Source organism: Paramisgurnus dabryanus, chromosome 12 (genome assembly GCF_030506205.2).
Source record: "Paramisgurnus dabryanus chromosome 12, PD_genome_1.1, whole genome shotgun sequence".
NCBI classification, from domain to species: domain Eukaryota; kingdom Metazoa; phylum Chordata; class Actinopteri; order Cypriniformes; family Cobitidae; genus Paramisgurnus; species Paramisgurnus dabryanus.
The window spans coordinates 3,286,885-3,306,593 of record NC_133348.1 but is presented as its reverse complement, the minus strand read 5'-3'; the positions used below and the strand labels follow the sequence as shown (position 1 = coordinate 3,306,593).

At 37.4% G+C, this 19,709-nt stretch overlaps 2 protein-coding genes and 1 non-coding gene across 4 annotated transcripts in view; 1 reads left to right on the top strand and 2 right to left on the bottom strand.

Annotated features, from left to right (window-relative positions):
• ift172 (intraflagellar transport 172) overlaps positions 1 to 13,106 on the bottom strand; it is a 39,513-nt gene extending 26,407 nt beyond the window's left edge. For both annotated transcript variants that reach the window (XM_065256193.2, XM_065256192.2), the window contains exons 1-22: positions 12,966 to 13,106; positions 12,573 to 12,716; positions 12,020 to 12,132; positions 11,879 to 11,918; positions 11,713 to 11,778; positions 11,557 to 11,636; positions 11,366 to 11,453; positions 11,069 to 11,283; positions 10,855 to 10,978; positions 10,325 to 10,420; positions 9,173 to 9,334; positions 8,714 to 8,767; positions 8,497 to 8,600; positions 6,748 to 6,833; positions 5,317 to 5,429; positions 4,921 to 5,088; positions 2,663 to 2,799; positions 2,440 to 2,547; positions 793 to 877; positions 550 to 642; positions 390 to 467; positions 19 to 267 (exon numbers count right to left, since the gene is read on the bottom strand). In XM_065256193.2, coding sequence (XP_065112265.2) covers positions 19 to 267; positions 390 to 467; positions 550 to 642; positions 793 to 877; positions 2,440 to 2,547; positions 2,663 to 2,799; positions 4,921 to 5,088; positions 5,317 to 5,429; positions 6,748 to 6,833; positions 8,497 to 8,600; positions 8,714 to 8,767; positions 9,173 to 9,334; positions 10,325 to 10,420; positions 10,855 to 10,978; positions 11,069 to 11,283; positions 11,366 to 11,453; positions 11,557 to 11,636; positions 11,713 to 11,778; positions 11,879 to 11,918; positions 12,020 to 12,132; positions 12,573 to 12,716; positions 12,966 to 13,004 — 2,442 coding nt within the window. In that variant the 5' untranslated portion in view covers positions 13,005 to 13,106. The remainder of the gene's footprint in view (positions 1 to 18; positions 268 to 389; positions 468 to 549; positions 643 to 792; positions 878 to 2,439; positions 2,548 to 2,662; positions 2,800 to 4,920; positions 5,089 to 5,316; positions 5,430 to 6,747; positions 6,834 to 8,496; positions 8,601 to 8,713; positions 8,768 to 9,172; positions 9,335 to 10,324; positions 10,421 to 10,854; positions 10,979 to 11,068; positions 11,284 to 11,365; positions 11,454 to 11,556; positions 11,637 to 11,712; positions 11,779 to 11,878; positions 11,919 to 12,019; positions 12,133 to 12,572; positions 12,717 to 12,965) is intronic.
• A 167-nt stretch (positions 13,107 to 13,273) lies between these two features.
• On the bottom strand, positions 13,274 to 13,345 carry trnaa-ugc (transfer RNA alanine (anticodon UGC)). The gene has a single exon. It is a non-coding gene; the product is annotated as a tRNA-Ala (tRNA).
• Positions 13,346 to 15,612: 2,267 nt separating this feature from the next.
• LOC135738248 (epidermal retinol dehydrogenase 2) lies at positions 15,613 to 18,958 on the top strand. The gene is made up of 6 exons (XM_065256191.2): positions 15,613 to 16,083; positions 16,518 to 16,652; positions 16,740 to 16,839; positions 17,194 to 17,338; positions 17,416 to 17,541; positions 18,723 to 18,958. Exons 1-6 carry the CDS (start codon positions 15,718 to 15,720, stop codon positions 18,889 to 18,891), a joined length of 1,041 nt encoding a protein of 346 aa, XP_065112263.2. The 5' UTR covers positions 15,613 to 15,717; the 3' UTR covers positions 18,892 to 18,958.
• The last annotated feature ends 751 nt before the right edge of the window (positions 18,959 to 19,709 follow it).

Sequence of the window (19,709 nt, the reverse complement as noted above, 5' to 3'; positions counted from 1 at the left end):
ATCTCAGGAGAAACCCACCCTCTCATAGAACTCTCCTTTAATGAGTGCGCCAGTGATGCGGCTCATGATGTCATGGTTTGATAGGAGCTCATCTCTGCTCATGGCCAGCCAGGCGGCTTTGGCAGGAAGTCCTGCTTTCAGGTAGAGGTTAACGGCCCCCGCGACATCTCCCTCACTTTCTTTCACCTCTGCGGCTTTCTCGTTCTGGTTCGTCTCCATCAGATAGGCATAATAGCTCCGTCTCAAATTGTCCAACTCTGGATGGCCCTTAAAAAAAAGTGAGAAACGCACATTATTATTCAAACACTAGGCCCCATGCACAATTTAAACAATACACACTTGACTAGAGGTTATGAATATATGTAAGCTAATGTTTAAATGGATGTTACCTTTGTTTCAGCCACAGCAATACATTCATCCCACATGTGGAGCTCTTGATACATTTCCATTACTTCATCGACTGCGTTCTATAGGGTCACGGTAATATTATTCACAGCAAGATATGAAGATACAATTTTCTCAGTTGACTATGTGCAATTGATTCTTTACCTGTTCCATGTAATACATCTCTGCAAGCTTAAAGTTCTTATCCAGCACTGCCAGCCTCGCTTTCACTTGGTAATGGTCTGTACCATCACCACCCTACAAACGAATTTTAAAATGTATAAGTACAAGAAATAAAATGTACATTATTGAAATTACAGACTGAGGACCTTCTATTGTCCTATTAAACTGTAGCCATTAAAGGTCCTTCAAACTACATTTATAAAGATGTGTTTGTCTGCTACATACATATTCCTTTGAGACTGCATCCGCAATCTTGTTGGTCTCATTTAGGAATCTGACTTTGGAGATATCCCCAAAAGCTGCGAAACACCTGTGGAAAATCACAACAGCACGGGAAAGAAACAGGCTAAACCAAAAATTTAAAGAATGAACAGCTTATGCAATATCACTTCACATCCAAATGTCAATATTGTAGTAAATTACGACAGGTCAGGTAGTTTATATTGCAAACATTAATTTTAGTTTTTGGATACACCATCATTTTTAATATTTAAAACCTTTACTACCTGTCACAATTAAACAGGACGCTGCCACTAGTATATAGAGATAACACTAGGTGGTCCCGATGTTAAACACTATTATCTAATGCATTAAAAACGTATTATTAAATACTAATAACATTTTAAATATAAATAAATAAATAAACTAAAATATATTATTTAAAGGAGACATTTCACACTAATTTTTTAAGATGTCATATAAATCTTTGGTGTCCTCAGAGTAGGTATGTTATAGACCAAAATACTATATAGATAATTTATTTTAGCACGTTAAAATTGGTACTTTGTAGGTGTGAGCAAAAATCTGTCATTTTTAGGTGTGTCCTTTAAATGCAAATGAGCTGATCTCTGCACTAAATGGCAGTGCTGTGGTTAGATAGTGCAGAATAGGGGGCGGTATTATCCCCTTAGTTCTGACATCACAAGGGGAGCCAAATTTCAATAAGCTATTTTTTCACATGCTTGCAGAGAATGGTTTACCAAAACTTAGTTACTGGGTTTTTCTTTTTCACATTTTATAGGTCGATACAAGCACTGGGGACCCAATTATAGCACTTAAACATGAAAAAAGTCAGATTGTCATGATATGTCCCCTAAAAACCCTGGCATAATGAGGTGGACAGCATGCGATCAGGAAAAACACTTCTACATTTGCATTCTCCTCCGTCTTTTTCTCTGCGTGCTTTATGCAGATACATAACAAACCCATTCTACATTATAAAAGCCCTTCTCATTTAAATTCTAGCTTTAGACTCTTAAAAATGCGTTTACATTAAAATGAAACTCTAAACATGTCTGCTGCTATCACTGGAAGCCTTTTCAGGAGCTTCTTTGGTGTCCAAGCTTTTATCGGTCTGCACAAGCTTTCCATCTGAGGTAAATAATTTTTCCTTAGCAGATTACACACAATTTTCAGCTTTTAAAGTGTAACAGACAGATCAGCCGTCTTGAATAGCGGCTTTATTTAGGGTTCTTGTCACTAATGATTATGGAATGCATTAAACAAGTCATTGCTAAATATAAGGTTACCTTTAATAAACCACTATATATTTTAGTATGTTTTCGGGGATTTTAAGATTAGACGAAACACACAAATCATACATTTATTCACATACATTTCTTTTATTGTTCAACCTGTGGTTTACTTTAGTCTTTTTTGATTTTTACTTTTTATGACCCCTCTCTCTGACGTTAGAATTATTACTATGGTTAAATAGTAATACAAAGCATTTTTACTGACAGACAACCATTCCTATGTAATCTGGACCCTGACTGAATGCCGGATGTGACACCAGCACCATTTCAGAGGGCTATGATTAAGTCTGTCACAGCATCAGTCGAGTCACAAAGGTGGTTGTCTCGCTTGTCTAACCTTTCAGCGATGTGGAGCTGTCGGGCCTCCAAAGAGAGTTTGCTCAGGGTCTTCCACATGGCCTCCGTCTCGGCGGACATCTCCAGGGTCTCCAGAAATGCCGTGGCCCTGCACACACATAAAGATCGGCTTTGAATAAAGATACTTGAGTATCTACTCAAAATATACTTTTAGAGTACACAAGTTTGCATTCAGAGCAGGTGTCTGCAATGTTTTGTGGTACCTGTAATAGTCCCCGTCATCGATGGCTGTACCGAATTCAATCAGCCCCTCATCCAAAGTGTAGGAGACAGAGTTAACCCCTTCAGTCACAATGACTTCAGTTTTACCATTGGATCGCCCCAGGTCTACAATATCTCCCTGTGGCACCACACAATTAAACACACAATAAAAACTGTAATCACCGCTGTGTTGTATTTCATTACAAAATTGCACTTAGGGCGCACTCACATTATCCAAACCAAACCGCGCTCGGGCGCGTTTGACCCCCAAAGCCTGGTTTGTTTGACTAGTGTGATCGCTTCGTTCCGCGCCCGGGCGCGGATTGTTTAATCGCGCCGCGGCCGGGTTGCAGAGGTGGGCCAGAGCGCGGTTCACTTGGGCTCAGGCGCGGAAGGCTGTGGTGTGAGCGCAATCGCGCCTGAGCGCGATTCAAAAGGTGAAGACGTCAGTTGCGCGACCACTCACCTTCATCTGCCTCCGTAAAAACCTTTTGATGCGCGCAGCGGGGTTACGTGAATGTCCGAGCTGCGCACGTGACAGATGAACTAAGCAATATGATGACATGTGAGAGGGCTGTCTGTAATGGCGCACCAAACGACTCTGAATAAAAAAACACAGACTTATCATTACGGTGGGTTCCAGTGTTAAGAGAGCGCTTTACTTCCTGCTTTTTCAAAACAATCGCATCTTAATGACGAAAGCGCGCCCGGACTCGGATCGATAAGAAGTACAGTGTGAGTGCGTGCACCTGGGGGAGTAGGGAGGGGTGGCAATCGCGCCCAGGCATGGTTTGGTTTGGTTGGGATAATGTGAGTGCGCCCTTATAGGCCGAACTCACCAGAACACGGGAATTACGGAAAATACACGGAAAATGAGTCTGGGATTTAGCCAATGATTTTACAGAATCTGTGTGTGCATTCACACACATCCCATAAAGAACATGTGATGTATTTAAAATCCTGCACTTGGTAGATTTTTGCGCAAGGTCTGAAGTTTGCTTATAATCTGTGATTTCTTGAAACCAAGAGTGATTCTCACAAATTTAGACTTATGAGGTGTCATGAAACATTTTGATAAAAAAGTAAATGCAAAGTAAGAGTATCAAAATAAGAAGGATACAGTTACAAACATCTCTTCATGTACTATTTTGCACATGATTTCAAATGACATCATACAAACCAATTTTGTTGTTTTTTCCACATTTAAAGAGAAAATTTTCATTACCGCAACGTGTCCATGACTGGATTTGGGTTACTTGACATGGAAATATTTATAATTAAAAAATCTAAAAAATAAAAAGCTTCCGTGCATGTTATACTATAAACATTTACAGTAAAGAAACATGTGGTATTTGGTGATCATTGGTAAATGTAGAGACAATAATAAGGAATATAAATGTGTCCAAGACCAATTTTCTCATCCTCCGCAACAATTTTTAATCATTGTTTAAGCCCTCAAGGAACTAACATTTTCAAAAAAATAAAAATGTTGGAAGGGACATAATTGACTGTGACACTCAAGATGGCTACCAGGTAAGCAGTTTTTATTTTTCTGTACAGATAAAAGTTGATAATTTGTTTGTCTTAGTACCTAGACAACATTTTAGTTCTCATTACCGAAACATGAGTTTGTAAATGCATATATTTAATGTAATATCATGATCATTTTTGATAATGATAATCTAAAAAATGTAAATAATTCTATAGGAAATATTTTTTAATTCCTCTAAAACTATTGGTTATAGTAAGTTCAGACCGTTATCTTATATGTGCAAAAAAAATTGGCTTCAAGGGCTTTTAAAAAAAAAATCTGATGCTGGACACCCTCTAAATCTGGATTTCGTGAGAATCACCCAAGCGCGTGCCTATTTGTTTATGATAAGATCATAAGGATCCTGGACCTCAGTTTCCTTCCAGTTTGCAGACATTTCTCATCACGATTGTTAATCTTTATATAATTGCCCCGTGTCAAAGAGCTGAACAAAAAACTTTTTATTACGATGACACGCACCTCACTACATCACGCAACTTACGGCATTGTTTCTGCCATTTGTTCACACATAATGCTTTCCGTAATGTAACAACAATGTTACTAGCTACCTCAGATTACGAAAGCAATCCCAGAACATTTACGAAACGTGTTGTGTTCACCCAGAAGGCTCTCTGCCAAGTTTACAGAAATTTCCTGGGACCAAAAGTGCTAGCATAGTCCCAGCAAAATGTGCCTGATTTAAGTGAATTAGCTGAGATGCGATCTCACCTTGAGAGGAAACATTGTGACCCTCTCAGGGCTGTCGATGGTGTACCAAACACACAGGTTTCCTCTGTTTTGAGCCACAACTACATCACTGCCTGGGACCCATTGAACGTACGGACAGAAACTCAACATGGTGCTCTTCAAACTACTCTGGATGTCATACAGGTGGAGCTAAACATGAGAGAAACATAAATAAAGGTCAAATATGATTTTAAACAAATGAAATTTTTTCCAATGGAAATCCATTAAAAGCTGGTAGCTGTGTTTTGGAAGACAGTGTCTGTTTCTGCATGGACCAGCTAGTAGGCAGCTTGGACTAACTAGAAACCAGCTTACATGCTTCAAATTATAGCTACCACCAGCTTAAGATGGCATTATTTTGGACAGTTTGTCCCTTACCCTCAGTTTCTTGTCCCTAAAGAGTAATTTACGGCCTGTTTCGTTCAATTCCAGCCAGTCAATCTTGGAGTCATGGCTAATGGTGCCCAAGTTGTATCCACCAACAAGGTCCACTAAAAATCAGACGGAGATCACAGAAGAGACATTGAAAATGCTTTAAAACAGTTTCAATCTGTATTTTTTATCAGACACAAGCATTAGATGGAAACTTGGCATGATAAAGAGTTGGAGACGGCTCCATTTACTGGCAATGAACATCACCATAAGCACTCAAAAAAGACAAACAGCAAAAAATGAAGCATTTTCTTTCATTCACACCCTGTACATCCGCGACCTAACAAAAACAAATCAATGAGTCTTTTATGAATCACGTTCTGTGACGCTTCTGTGCATCTCTGGCTCTTTGTTCACAATAACCATTCTGATGGAAAGCATCACTTACGAAGGGGGAAAATGAAAGCAAGAAAAAAAACCCTTTCCAATTTGCACTTTCTGAACAGGTTTTAAGCGCACGGAGCAGTGAGGAGGAAAAGCACTCTGCTGTCTGTCAGAGGAAAATAAATTGGATGAAAGTTGTTTCTCATTTTCACCACCTCAAAAACAACAAGGCTTGCAGGACAGAGAGAGCATGCCTGGGCTTAATTACCACAGGAAGTGGTCAGAGGTGTGGCAGATGGCGAAAGGAAAGAGCTGTGGCAATGACACAGCGGGTCGCCGTCTAAGGCCCCGTTAACACCTGGTATTAAGATGCATTTTGGTCGATCGGATCACAAGTGGGCGGTGCTAAATACAGGTGCAAATGAGCTTGTCCACTGTCGACCATATTCAAAACTGCAAACTTCTTTGCTACTCTCCGCCTACTTATTTAATGTTATGTACAGAGCAAAATGATTTTACATCGGTCCTGACTTCTAGCGTGAACTCACAGTGTTCGGTGTGGTCTTGACGGTACGTTCACACAGGGCGTAAGTGTTAACGCTTCCCATTCACTTTTAATAGGTGACGTCATGCGTTGCCGAACTGAATTGTGGATCCGTTGGCGCCGCGTCAGTACCGTTGTTCGCGGCATAAGTTGAACGATTCTCAACTTTTCAAGCGGCAAGCATGTGTCAGCCAATCACATTGCCTTATGCAAATAACCTAGGCAGAGCCAGCCAATTACGTTTATGGAAGACCGGAGCACGTGTTGCGGCCACTGTAATTGGCTGTTGGCCACGCTTCAGACAAGCCTTCCGTCAAGCGTTAACGGTACTGTCCCGTGTGAATGTACGGTCAGGCTGCTCTCTGCCTCTTTTCTTATTTGTTTCACTTTGCAAGCGTGTGAACGTTGAGCAAGTTTATTATATCAGTTGCTCTGAAATATGATTATGATTTTCTAATAATAATCTCTTCTTTATTAAAGTACGGTACAAGCTGTAGGTAAAGACTTACTGATAGCAATAGTTTTGATGTCTATCAGGTACGCCAACTTTTTGTTGTCCTCCACTCCTCTCTGTTTTCTCTCATTCAGACGCACACTGTGAACACAAACACACAAATCCAGGCGTAAAGACATCCTGTGAGTGCTGAGGGACCTGCCAGTGCTCCATCATGAGGAACCAAGCAATGTGGTCTGACAGGACCTGACAGGTTTTATACATGAATGCTGATTTGGGATGACTTAGTCTGCACACTAAGAGCCAGCAAGAGTGGTTTACAGAACAGAATAACAGCATAAGGCCAACTGGTAAAAACAAGATAAATAGCGACATCTAGTGGTTGGTATTAAATATAAGCGTGACCTTAAAGGGACTGTTAACCCAAAAATGAAAATTCTTTTATCACTTACTTACCCTCATGATTTTTTAAATCTGCATGAGTTTCTTTATTCTGTTAAACACAAAATGAGATATTTTGATAAATTATGGTATGCGCACAATTGACGGTACCCATTGACTTTCCAAATACTATTGACAACTGTGTGCTTACCATCATTTGTCAAAATATCTTTTTTGTGTAATAAAGAAACTCATATAGTAGGGTGAGGAAATTATGACAGAATTTTCATTTTTGGGTGAACTATCCCTTTAATGTTGCATTTGCTTGCAAATATAGCCATAGCATCTATATTTAAGTGCAATGTTAAATGTAGATTATATTTACATTAATATTAATATTTAATATTTTTCCTGTCTGAGCAGTCCAGATCAAGTCAGACAGTCAAAAGAAATAAAAAGTTTCAGAAAACAAACAAAATGAAATTAAGTTTTTTGAGGAAAACATTTCAGGATTTTTCTCATTTTAATGGACTTTAATGGACCCCAACACTTAACAATTTTAATGCAGTTTAAAATTGCCGTTTCAAAGGACTCTTAACGATCCCAAATGAGGCGTAAGGGTCTTATCTAGTGAAACGACTGTCATTTTTGGCAAGAAAAATAAAAAATATGCACTTTCAAACCACAACTTTTCTTCTTCCTCCGGCTGTGTGACGCGCCAGCGCGACCTCACTTAATTGCATAATGACGTCAAAAGGTCACGTGTTACATAAATGAAACACACATTTACGGACAATTTTAAACAATAAATTGACACAAGGACTTTAATTAGTATCATTCGACATACAACAACGTCGGAACGGTCCTCTTTCTCCACACTTGTAAACACTGGGGTGTAGTTTCGCAAACGTCATCCGTGACCTCTTGACGTAATGACATATTATGTGAGGCCGCGCTGGCATGTCACACGACCAGAGGAAGACGAGAAGTTGTGTTTTTTTATTGCCAAAAATAACAATCGTTTCGCTAGATAAGACCCTTATGACTCTTTTGGGATCGTTCAGAGTCCTTTGAAATTGCAATTTTAAACTGCATTAAAACTGTTAAGTGTTGGGGTCCATTAAAGTCCATTAAAATGAGAAAAATCCTGGAATGTTTTCCTCAAAAAACATAATTTGCTCTCGACTGAACAAAGAAAGACATCAACATTTTGGATGACATGGTGGTGAGTAAATTATCTGGATTTTTTTAAGAAAATGGACTAATCCTTTAACAATAAAGTTTTAATAATGCACAGCAAGACCAGAAATACGTTAAAAGTGAATATGATTAAATTTACATTACAATTAGATAAAATTTTGTCTTCAAAAAGTGGTTTGTTTTTCAAAAAAACCTTTTTGATGGGTTTGTGTTTTTTTTCAACCTGATAAGATGAGGATTCATAAACTCCGTCCGAACAGATCCCAGGACATCATTGCTCCCATACTCCACCAGTGCCAACTCTCCAGCATTAAAAATCATGCACACCTATTAGAAAACAACATAATTCAGAGATGTTAATTATATCAGCTGATGTTGTATGATTCATTTAATCCCAAGACATTGCTCGCTTAATAATATGCAATGAAACAAGACAGTACCGTTTCATTTTCAAAGAAAAATTTCTCATTTCCCCCGGAGCCCTGCCACGCCACCTGTAATGGGAGTGTGATGCTGTTTATTGAACTATGACATGGTCATCAGCTTTGTTTTCCACTACATTACACAGACAGAGATAGAAAGAGAGCGACAGCACAGTCAGAGCCCTTCACCAATATCCTGTTTGTCACACTGAACTATCTTTCAGCCTGCATAAGGGCACTTTGGAAACTCAATTAAACATGGATTAACACAGTGAACCGTGACAGCCCTTGAACTTTTAATTAGACATTTTTAAACATTGGCCGAGCTGATAAAGGCATTCATCACGCTACACTTTTGTTTAAACACTTACAGAGGACAGATTTTTGATGGATTACATACAGACAAGAACAAGAATAGATTCAAGTCATGAGTTTTTCATACTGCCCAAAGAAAAGTGAATCAAGACAGCATCTTACCTCGCTTAGCTTGTTGGACACCAGATCTCCCAGCAGGAGCGTGTCAGAGGTATGAGCCACTATATATCGATCCTTCCCCATGACTTTAACCTCATCTATCTCATAGCCGTACTGAGACTTCAACACCACTCGTGTGCCAGTAGACAAATTCTTAACAATCACCTGACGAAAGTTTAAAGGATTAGTCCATTTTCTTAAAAATTTTTTAGATAATTTACTCACCACCATGTCATCCAAAATGGTAATGTCTTTCTTTGTTCAGTCGAGAAGAAATTATGTTTTTTGAGGAAAACATTTCAGGATTTTTCTCGTTTTAATGGACTTTAATGGACCCCAACACTTAACAGTTTTAATGCAGCATAAATTGCAGTTTCAAAGGACTCAAAACAATCACAAATGAGGCATAAGGGTCTTATCTAGCAAGAAAAATAAACCGACCTCACGTAATTGCGTAATGACGTCGAAAGGTCACGTGTTACAAATATGAAACGCACATTTGCGGATTATTTTAAACAATAAACTGACACAAAGACATTAATTAGTATCATTCCACATACAACAGCGTCAGAACGGTCCTCTTTCTCCACACTTGTCAACACTGGAGTGTAGTTTCGCATACGTCATCCGTGACCTCTTGACGTGAGGACGTATTATGTGAGGTCGCGCTGGTGCGTAACATGACCCGAGGAAGATGAGAAGTTGTGGTTTAAAAGTGCATATTTTTATTTTTATTGCCAAAAATAACAATATTTTTCGCTAGATAAGACCCTTATGCCTCATTTAGGATTGTTTAGAGTCCTTTGAAACTGCAATTTTAAACTGCATTAAACTGTTAAGTGTTGGGGTCCATTTAAGTCCATTAAAATGAGAAAAATCGTGGAATGTTTTCCTCAAAAAAACATAATTTCTTCACAACTGAACAAAGAAAGACATCAACATTTTGGATGACATGGTGGTGAGTAAATTATCTGAATTTATTTTTTAGAAAATGGACTAATCCTTTAAGGAACAAAGGTTGTGGGAATCTTGACAACACCAGTACAGTATTTTTTTAAAAGACAAATGCCAAGCCACAAAACTTTTCAAATAGCCAGAGCAGAACTAGTGCATGCTTTTACTCTTTACTGTACTGAAGTATCTTCAGGTGCTCACCTGACTCAGTCCAACGTATGTCATTTCAAATTTGTTCTTGTAAATACTCCTACGGAGGCAGCAGTCGAACAGCTCGACTCCTCCACAGAGCGTACCCTGCAATTTAGAGATGAATGCATGATTGAACAGCATCTTGACTAATGTCTGAATAGATAATTCAATTTTGAGAAACAAAAACATCTCAGCAAGCCAAAATAATGACAGTGTTGTACAATGCAGAAGAACTATTAAGCGTACTTCATACATAAACAGAACAGCCTTTTGACACCTGAAATTTCAAAAGGCGCCTGGAAACTTTTCAATGTCTTATCACATCTGCATCATCAATTAAACTTTCCTTTGGTGTGCCCAGGTTCAAAGGGATAGTTCACACAAAAATATATATTTTTAAAGGAAGGTTTGGCAGACGATATTTAGTTAACATTGTATACATTCCATTCATTTTACACAATTACGTTAGCCCACAATTCTGTCTAAATAAAGGCACAATACCCCCCCCCCCCCCAAAAAAAATTCTCATCCAAACTGACAACAGAGAGTCGAGAGCCATCTTTCTTCCAGGCTAGAGCTGTGATGGTGTACAGGTTGGGAATCTCTTTGGGAGAAGCTTCATCCCAGTTGGCTTTTCGCGGACTCCAGTTGAAAATTCTCAATCTGAGGAACACAATTTTACGGTGGCTTATTTTTGGATAAAAGCAATGTTATATTTTTTGTTAAATTTCATCTGTTCAAATAATCACTCACCTGTCATAGCTTCCTACGACTATGGATTGACCGCTGGGGCTCGCAGCTGCTACTGTGAATTCTTTCTCCGAGCGATCTCGACTGTAGTCGAACGTCTGTAGGATATGGCCCTCTCTGCCATAGGCTACGATCTTCTTATCACATCCAGCCACAATGATGCTGTTGGTACCCCATGCCAGGGCATACGGTGGGCATGCATGAGTCAACAGTTTGCCCTTTATGAAACAAAAAAACCAAACAAATTGAATCATTACTATTTTAACATCCATGTAATTTGAATACTGAGCAGTCATCTACCTGAGATTCTCCAGATCCTTCATCATCAAAGAAGTAGCGTACAACCGTACCGTCCGCGTGGCCTGAAAGGATTCCTTTTCCTGAGACACTGAAATGATAGGTAAGACTTTGTTGTGAAGCTGAATTATACACAATAGATGTTGTTTGACATGGGAACAAAAAGCATCATAGGATGAGGAGTTGCGACATACTTTGTGGCTAGCGAGGCAACATAAGAGTCTGTTCCATAGATCGTAGAGGACTTGCTTGTCTTTGTATTGGCTTGTCGAACCTGCAATGATCGACAATCACTGTAAATCATATAGAAATTACAATATACGACTTGAAGCATCAAAAAGGTCTCTTACTTTTCCCTCCGCTAGCCCAAATATTATCAGATGCTCAGATGGCCACACCAAACACGTAACTGCACTCTAAAAAAACAAAACACAAAGTAAAGCATTTCTGACTACTGATGGTTGTGAAACATAAGATTAATATTTTATTCATCATCAAATCACAAAAAACACTTACTGTTTGTATAAATTTGTTGCAAATAACCTTTTTATCTCCCCTAGAAAAACATATTAGAAGATTATTATTGCATTCATGGTCATAAATATCATGTCCTCTGTTTATACTGAAGCTGAAAATTATTATTACTAAGATACATACCATTCCTCTCCAATTTTGTAAATAAATATGATGTTGTCTGTTTGGGCAACTGCTATTTTGGTTGAATCTGGAGAAAATGCAATGGACTTGACCATGTATGTTTTCTTTCCGTACTGCAGCAAACAAAAATGCAATAACATTACATTTGAATACATGAACAATATATTGTGTATATAAGGATATATACAGTAAGCATATAACATTAAATTACGTGAATGAACTTTAAAGGGATAGTTCACCCAAAAATTATAATTCTGTCATTATTTATCTCATCCTCATCTTTTTCTTTTTTTTTGATGAACACAAAAGAATATTTTAATAAATTATGGTAAGCACCCAGCAGATTTTAACCATTGACTTCCATAGTAGGAAAAACAAATGACGATGAAATTCAATGGGTACCGTTAACTGTGTGCTTACCATCAATTGTCAAAATATCTTTTTCATCATTTATCACAATACTTTCATAATGAGGATGGAAACAATTATGACAGAATTTTCATTTTCGGCTGAACTAACCCTTTAAATTAATGAAAAAAAATGCATGACTTACTTTTGGGTCTGCAGGTTTTGTAGTGAATCTGTCTCGTTTCTCTCCCTGCTCATCATACAGTATAACAACTCTATCAATAGTGCACACTGCAAACTTTGCATTGTTTGGAGCCCAGGCCATACAGGTGACTTTAGCAGCTCCATCCTAAACATATTAAAGACACTCCACTATAATAAAAGCAGACTTAAAGACAGATAAAGGCTGAATTCAGTCGTTGAGGTGTAAAAATGTTCAGTCATAGCACTGTTGATGATTTGTATAGCTTATGTGCACAACTTAAACATTTAATCTATAAATCTGCTAAGTTAGACATGTAACTGAATCGTTCTAGAGATGCTAAGCTAAATAGCGTTCACTGTTAGCTACGCTAAAATACGTGATAAAACATTTTACCTGAGGAGTTAAAAGGGTCTTCAGATACTTCAGCTGCATGCTTTACGATTACAAACCACTAAAAAGGTTTGAAATAGACATGTTTTGCGTGATAGTTGTCAGGCTGCAGACATTTTGATATACATAGCTTTCTCCCTGGTTACCGTCGTCAGGGGAGTTGCGTATGACGTAATTACGTATTTGGATTGAAACGCTTCGTGCTTGGGTCGTTTAATGCATTAACGAAAACGTTGTTTTTTAGCAATAAACTAAGTATGATTTGTTTTATAATGACGTGTTAAATTCCGAAAAACAAAAGGAAAACATTGTGGAGATGCCGGGGATTGAACCCGGGGCCTCATACATGCAAAGCATGCGCTCTACCACTGAGCTACATCCCCTACATAGCACACATACAGATTCTCAATGTTTTTATGCTACACTTAAGATGTTATTTTTGTAGAGCTTTTCGCAGTTTTGCATTGTTGCAAGCAGTTTTATAGAAGGTGCAGTTTAGAACAAATAGGATAGAAAACACAGAAAATATAAAATACAGAATATGTGCCCTGTGTACTAGATCGCCTACTTCTATCTATACTTTATGGTAAATAAAGTATGCGTAAGAAAAATTGTGTGCGCAGCGGGCGCCATCTTGTGTCGAGACGCGGAATTTCATTTAGTGGCTAGGCGTCCCTGCTGAAAAAAACTATAAAACCATTACAGAAAATTCTAATGGTTTCCATTAAACTACCAATAGGAACCTTTAACTTTTACCATAAAAACCACTACACCGTAGTGTGTTTTGGGCCATATTCCATTAGAACCAATAAAATTCCCAATAAAACCAATAGAATTTATGTGATGGTGTCTATTGTTTTTTAGCAGGGGTTAAAGGGACACTCCACTTTTTTTTTAAATAGGCTAATTTTCTAGCTACTCTAGAGTTAAACATTTGACTTTTAGCGTTTTAGAATCCATTTAGGCGATCTCCGGGTCTGGCAGTACCACTTTTAGCATAGCTTAGCATAATCTATTGAAACTGGTTAGACCATTAGCATCGCGCAAAAAAATAAACAAAGAGTTTAGATATTTTTCCTATTTAAGACTTGACTCTTTTGTAGTTACATCATGTACTTAGACCGACGGAAAATTAAAAAGTTGCGATTTTCTAGGCGGTTATGGCTAGGAACTATACTCTCATTCTGGCGTAATAATCAAGGACTTTGCCACCGTACCATGGCTGCAGCAGGCGCAATGATATTACACAGCGCCCGAAAATTGTCCTCTTTGGTAACTTTCAATAGCAGGGGACTAATTTTGGGCAATGCGTAATATCATTGCGTAATATCACTGCTGCCGCCATTTTTGAGCGTGATGCTAATGGTCTAATCAGATTCAATGGATTATGCTAAGCTATGCTAATAGTGGGACCGCCAATCATACCCATTATATCAAGAGCATGGACTGTGATCAAGACCCACGTCGATAAAAAAAAATCCAGGGCTTGCACAGAGCGATTCACCCGACATCAAAGTACCGTGAGATCAGAGTGCATGTTGTGCTTGTTTTAAGAAATGTATTAAAAAGATTTGATGTAAAATATATATATTTGCGATATTTGAGATGCAACTGTATATTATTTATAAATATATAGGGCGATTTCAGAATGACTGAGGCACTTTTTGCCATTTGAGATGAATTATATTTTATATATACACACACGTATGTATGTAAGTTATTTGTGTTTATGTATTTGTGTAAAGTAATGTAAAACGTAAGAATTGTTATTTGCTACAGACAATTGTTAATAGTTTTTTTTTTTTTGTTAAATTTCTTATCCATTTTTTATGTGTCATAAATGAATGAAAATAAATTTAACACAAATCTTAAAAATAAAGCTTGAGCATTTGATTTGAATGAAAAGCATTTTAATAGATTTTAACGTTTAATAATTCTCCGTTCATCTCCGGTCTGACATTACAACCCCGCCACTTCCAGCCTTAGACTGTCAGGCTGGGGCTGTCGGTCTCAGACTGTCATGACGTATGGTTCTGCGCTTCTGCAGTTGGTCCAATCTCCTTAGATCGGCTGAATGGATTCCAAAACGGTAAAAATGTAATGTTTAACTCTAGGGCAGATAGAAAATAAGCCTATTTTCAAATAAAGTGGAGTGTCCCTTACTCCCTTTAAAGCTGTACACTCGTTTTTGCGGTGCATCATTGAATTTAATGAGTGCACTAATGTTGTCCACTATTATTATGGACACAACTGCAGTATATAAGAATTATTTGGGCAATATGCATTGGATGGAAACTTTTCTATCCCATGGGGCCACGGGAAATGAGGAGCGCTTCATTAATACGTTTATTTAATAAAGTTAACAGCCCTACATTTACAAAAAACAGAAAGTTTGAACAAACATCAGTCACATGAAAATGAAAACATAGCATAAATTTATATACTGCACTCACTATGCCTATACTGTTCAGTAGCCTACAATTGGTAGTATGCACTTAATCCATTTCAGTATGTACTGTCACAGTATGCGCTTTTTAAGAGATGGCCTATACACCTCATGGTCATCATGGAATCAGACTGTGATCACATGCTGCAGAAACAGCATCTAAAATTAACTTCACTAATGTAGGCCTACTCTAGGTAACAGGTCAAACAAACACGACTGTGACAAGACACCAGCAAATGCCGTACCTTGAACAAGCCGTACCTTAGCTTCACTAACTAATTGTTGTGCGGTGCCCACTGGACCGGTAACATGCATAAGAAGGTTGTTCGGAGCTTTGAAAAGATGCCGATTAACCTTTGGTTAGTGAAAGAGATTTTTGAGCTCATCTTTGGAACAGTTTTCTACTTTTTCGAAGCCTTTGTTCGACTCTTTATTCCTCATCCCAGAAAAGATGTGGAGGGGGAGATCGCCTTAGTGACTGGAGCAGCAAATGGGATTGGAAAACTGATTGCCAAAGAACTTGGCCACCATGGAGCAACATTAGTACTATGGGACATCAATATAGAGGCACTTGATAAGGCAGCAAAAGAATTACGGCAAGCATTAGATGTGCGTGTTTATGCCTACGCCTGTGACTGCAGCAGAAGAACTGATGTTTACAAAGTTGCTGAACTGGTAAATAGTTCCTAATTGCTTTAAAAAAGATATCAATGGCTTGTCATCAATATATATTGAACATTAATAATAGAATTTGTGAATCATCTGTAGTGATAATTTAAACTATGGTTCACCCAAAAATGAACATTATCCCTCATGTTGTTCTAAAAGTTTATGTTTGTTGAATGCAAAATAAGATTGTAAATGATGGTACTCACACAGTTGAAGGAACCCATTGACCTTCATATAGGCAAAAAAAAATAAAAATACTCAACTGTATGATTACCATCATGTATTTAAATATCTTCTTTTGTGTTCAACAGAATAAAGAAAGTCATACAGGTTATGAGGAAAAGTAAATGACAAATTTTCAGTTTATCCCTTTAAATTAAGAGGAGTATGTTGGTAACTTTTCTATTCGTGATTTTTATGTAATTTGAATATTTCAACAGGTTAAAAGGGAAGTTGGAGACGTCACAATCCTGGTGAATAATGCAGGCGTGGTAACAGGAAAATATACTTTCATTGAAGCTCCTGACAATTTAGTGGACAGAACACTAAGGGTTAATGTTGCTGCTCATTTCTGGGTAAAACAGTGTTTCATTGGGTTTCACATTCCTCTTTTTGATGAACAATTTGCATATTTTAATCCTTTCTGATATTTTAATTCACAGACGTACAAGGCGTTTTTGCCAGTTATGTTACAACGGAACCATGGGCATCTAGTCTGTGTGGCGTGCCATGGAGGGTTGTTCGCTATGAATGGCCTTTCAGGTACAATGCATTTCATTGTTAATCCATACGTGAAGATTAGTGTTAAATGCAGTTGCTGCAATTAGTGATAGTTCACAAAAAATGAAAATTCTGTTATAATTTACAAAGGAAGAGGTTTAAAAAAAAAAACAATTGTAACCAAAGCCACATTCACTTCCAGAGTATTCTTTGAAAGTGAATGGGGCTCATGATCGGTTTAGCAAACATTCCTCAAAATGTCTTCATTCGTGTTCATCAGAAAAAAGAAATTTATACAGGTTTGTAACAACATGAGAGTCCAAAAATTACGAATGAAATATCCCTTTAAGGCATTAAATGATGAAACAAGATGGCCGACATGTGTTTTGTACACAGACTATTGTGCGAGCAAGTTTGCGGCGGTGAGTTTTGCAGAATCCATTGCACTGGAGCTGCTTGTCCTCCAAAAGGAAGGCATCAAAACAACAATAGTATGCCCCTATCTTATAAATACTACAATGTTTGCGGGATGTCAAACAAAGTAAGTGATAATATTTTACTCGATTGGCAATTTCTCCTTTGCTCATGCATTAACACTGATATTTTACCTATATTTAGGAGACCATCTTTTCTTCCAATCTTGGATAAGCATGATACAGCAAAAAAGATTGTGGATGCCATATTAAGAGAGCAGATGTACCTGTTGTTACCTTCAAGTCTATACTTCATGATGGCACTCAAAAGGTACGATACACCCATAAAAACACTTCTTATATGAAGGTATAATACATAAAAAATTGTGCTATTAAAAGCTTGCAATCTAGGGGAATATATATAATGGGGAACCATTTTTGCACAGATATATCTATATAGCACCTCTGTAGAACCATAAGTGGTGCTAAAACGTGACTATAGCACTACTTATGGTTCAACATAGCACAATATGATTCTACATAGGTGATGTTTAGCACTAAAAATGGTTCCCCTACGAGAAAGAGCCAGTAAACCACTTTTAGTACTATTTATTTAGCCCCATTTTTTAGAGTGTTTCAAAGCAGTTTCTTTGGTTTAATGTCTTTAGAACATATTTAAAGAGACATTCCACTTTAAAAAAAAATATATATACTAATTTTCCAGCTTCCCTAGAGTTAAACATTAGATTTTTAATGTTTTGGAATTTATTTAGTTGATCTCTGGGTCTGGCGCTACCACTTTTAGCATAGCTTAGCATAATCCATTGAATCTGATTAGGCCATTAGCATCACCCTCAAAAATAACCAAAGAGTTTCGATATTTTTCCTATTTAAAACTTGACTCTTCTGTAGTTACATTGTGTACTAAGACCAACAAAAAATTAAAAGTTGTCATTCTTACGTAATAATCAAGGACTTTGCAGGTGTAACATGGCTCTAGGAGGCGCAATGATATTACGCAGCAGCCTAAATAGTCCCCTTAGTAACTTTCAATGGCAAGGGACTATTTTCTGGCAGTGCGTAATATCACTACGCCTGCTGTAGCCATGTTACAGCAGCAAAGTCCTTGATTATTACGCCGGAATGAGAGTATAGCCTAGTCCTAGCCGAATCTGCCTAAAAAAATCACAACTTTTAATTTTTCGTCGGTCTTAGTACATGATGTAACTACATAAGAGTCCAGTTTTAAACAGAAAAAATATCGAAACTATTTGGTTATTTTTTAGCACGATGCTAATGGTCTAATCAGATTCAGTGGATTATGCTAAGCTGTGCTAAAAGTGCTAGCGCCAGACCCGGAGATCAGCTGAATGGATTCCAAAACGGTGAAAATCTAATGTTTCACTCTGGGAAGCTGGACAAGGAGTATATTTTTTTTTTTAAAAGTGGAATGTCCCTTTAAGTTTTAGGTTCATTTATATTACTAATTCATTTTAATTTATCTTCTTGCAGTCTCATGCCTACCAAACTTGGCATCATCTTTATTAACTTCTTCGGTGGTATGGATTTAATGGATCACTTCAGAGGGATTCCAGTACCCATTATCAGCTACAAAAAGCCTCAGCGCCAAAGAAATGATAGTGTCAGTGATCCACAGACCCCACTTATCTATTACAACTAGACAAACTGTGTTTTATATTATGAAAATATAGAATATATAATGAACAAAACCTTTTGCTTTGTATACTTTGACTTAAATCAAAAAATTCTCTGTGGTGTGTTTTTTGTCATTTTTCGTACTACATATTGTATAAAACAAACCTCTTCATGCATAAGGATTCATTCATACTTGATTTTAACTTTATCTTTGTATGTCACGTGTAAAACCAACAAAATTCTGTTATAAAACAATAGAAACCATTGCAAGAAATTCTAAAAGATTTATAATGTGAGTTGTACTGGTTTTAATGGAAACTCATGGCCTCTGTGGACCTTTGGTAATGTGTTGGGTTGTATTGATGAAAAACATACTCAAGTAAATACAAACCTGTATACATGTATTTCATCTGATGAACACAAAGGAAGATATTTTGAGGAATGTTTGTAACAAACCCGATCAGAAGCACCATTGACTTCTATAGTATAAAAAAGAGATACAATGGAATTAAATGGTGCTTCTGATCAGTTTGGTCACAAAAATTCCACAAAATGTCTTTTCAGAACAAAGAAATGTATACAGGTTTTTAAAAGGTTTGGGTGAACTATCCCTTTAAGAAGTTTTTAATCATTATCTTCAAAATAAAAAATGTGAACACAAACATAATGTTGTAATGGTTTAAATCGTAACATCTGATGCTTCATAATAGTAGGTTTTTTTTAAATCAAAACCATTAGAATTACTATTGTTATTTCTGCCGTAAATGTACGCCTTCTCCTTTTTACTGAATGAAATCCACATATTTCACGTTGTCTCCTCCTTTATATGACGTGCCTTTGCTA

Excerpts from the sequence above, each read along its gene's own strand:
- LOC135738248 (XM_065256191.2), top strand. The coding sequence starts at position 15,718 with ATGCATAAGAAGGTTGTTCGGAGCTTTGAAAAGATGCCGATTAACCTT. Across the intron at positions 16,084-16,517 it reads TTTACAAAGTTGCTGAACTG|GTTAAAAGGGAAGTTGGAGA; the intron begins GTAAATAGTTCC and ends ATATTTCAACAG. Across the intron at positions 17,542-18,722 it reads TTCATGATGGCACTCAAAAG|TCTCATGCCTACCAAACTTG; the intron begins GTACGATACACC and ends ATCTTCTTGCAG.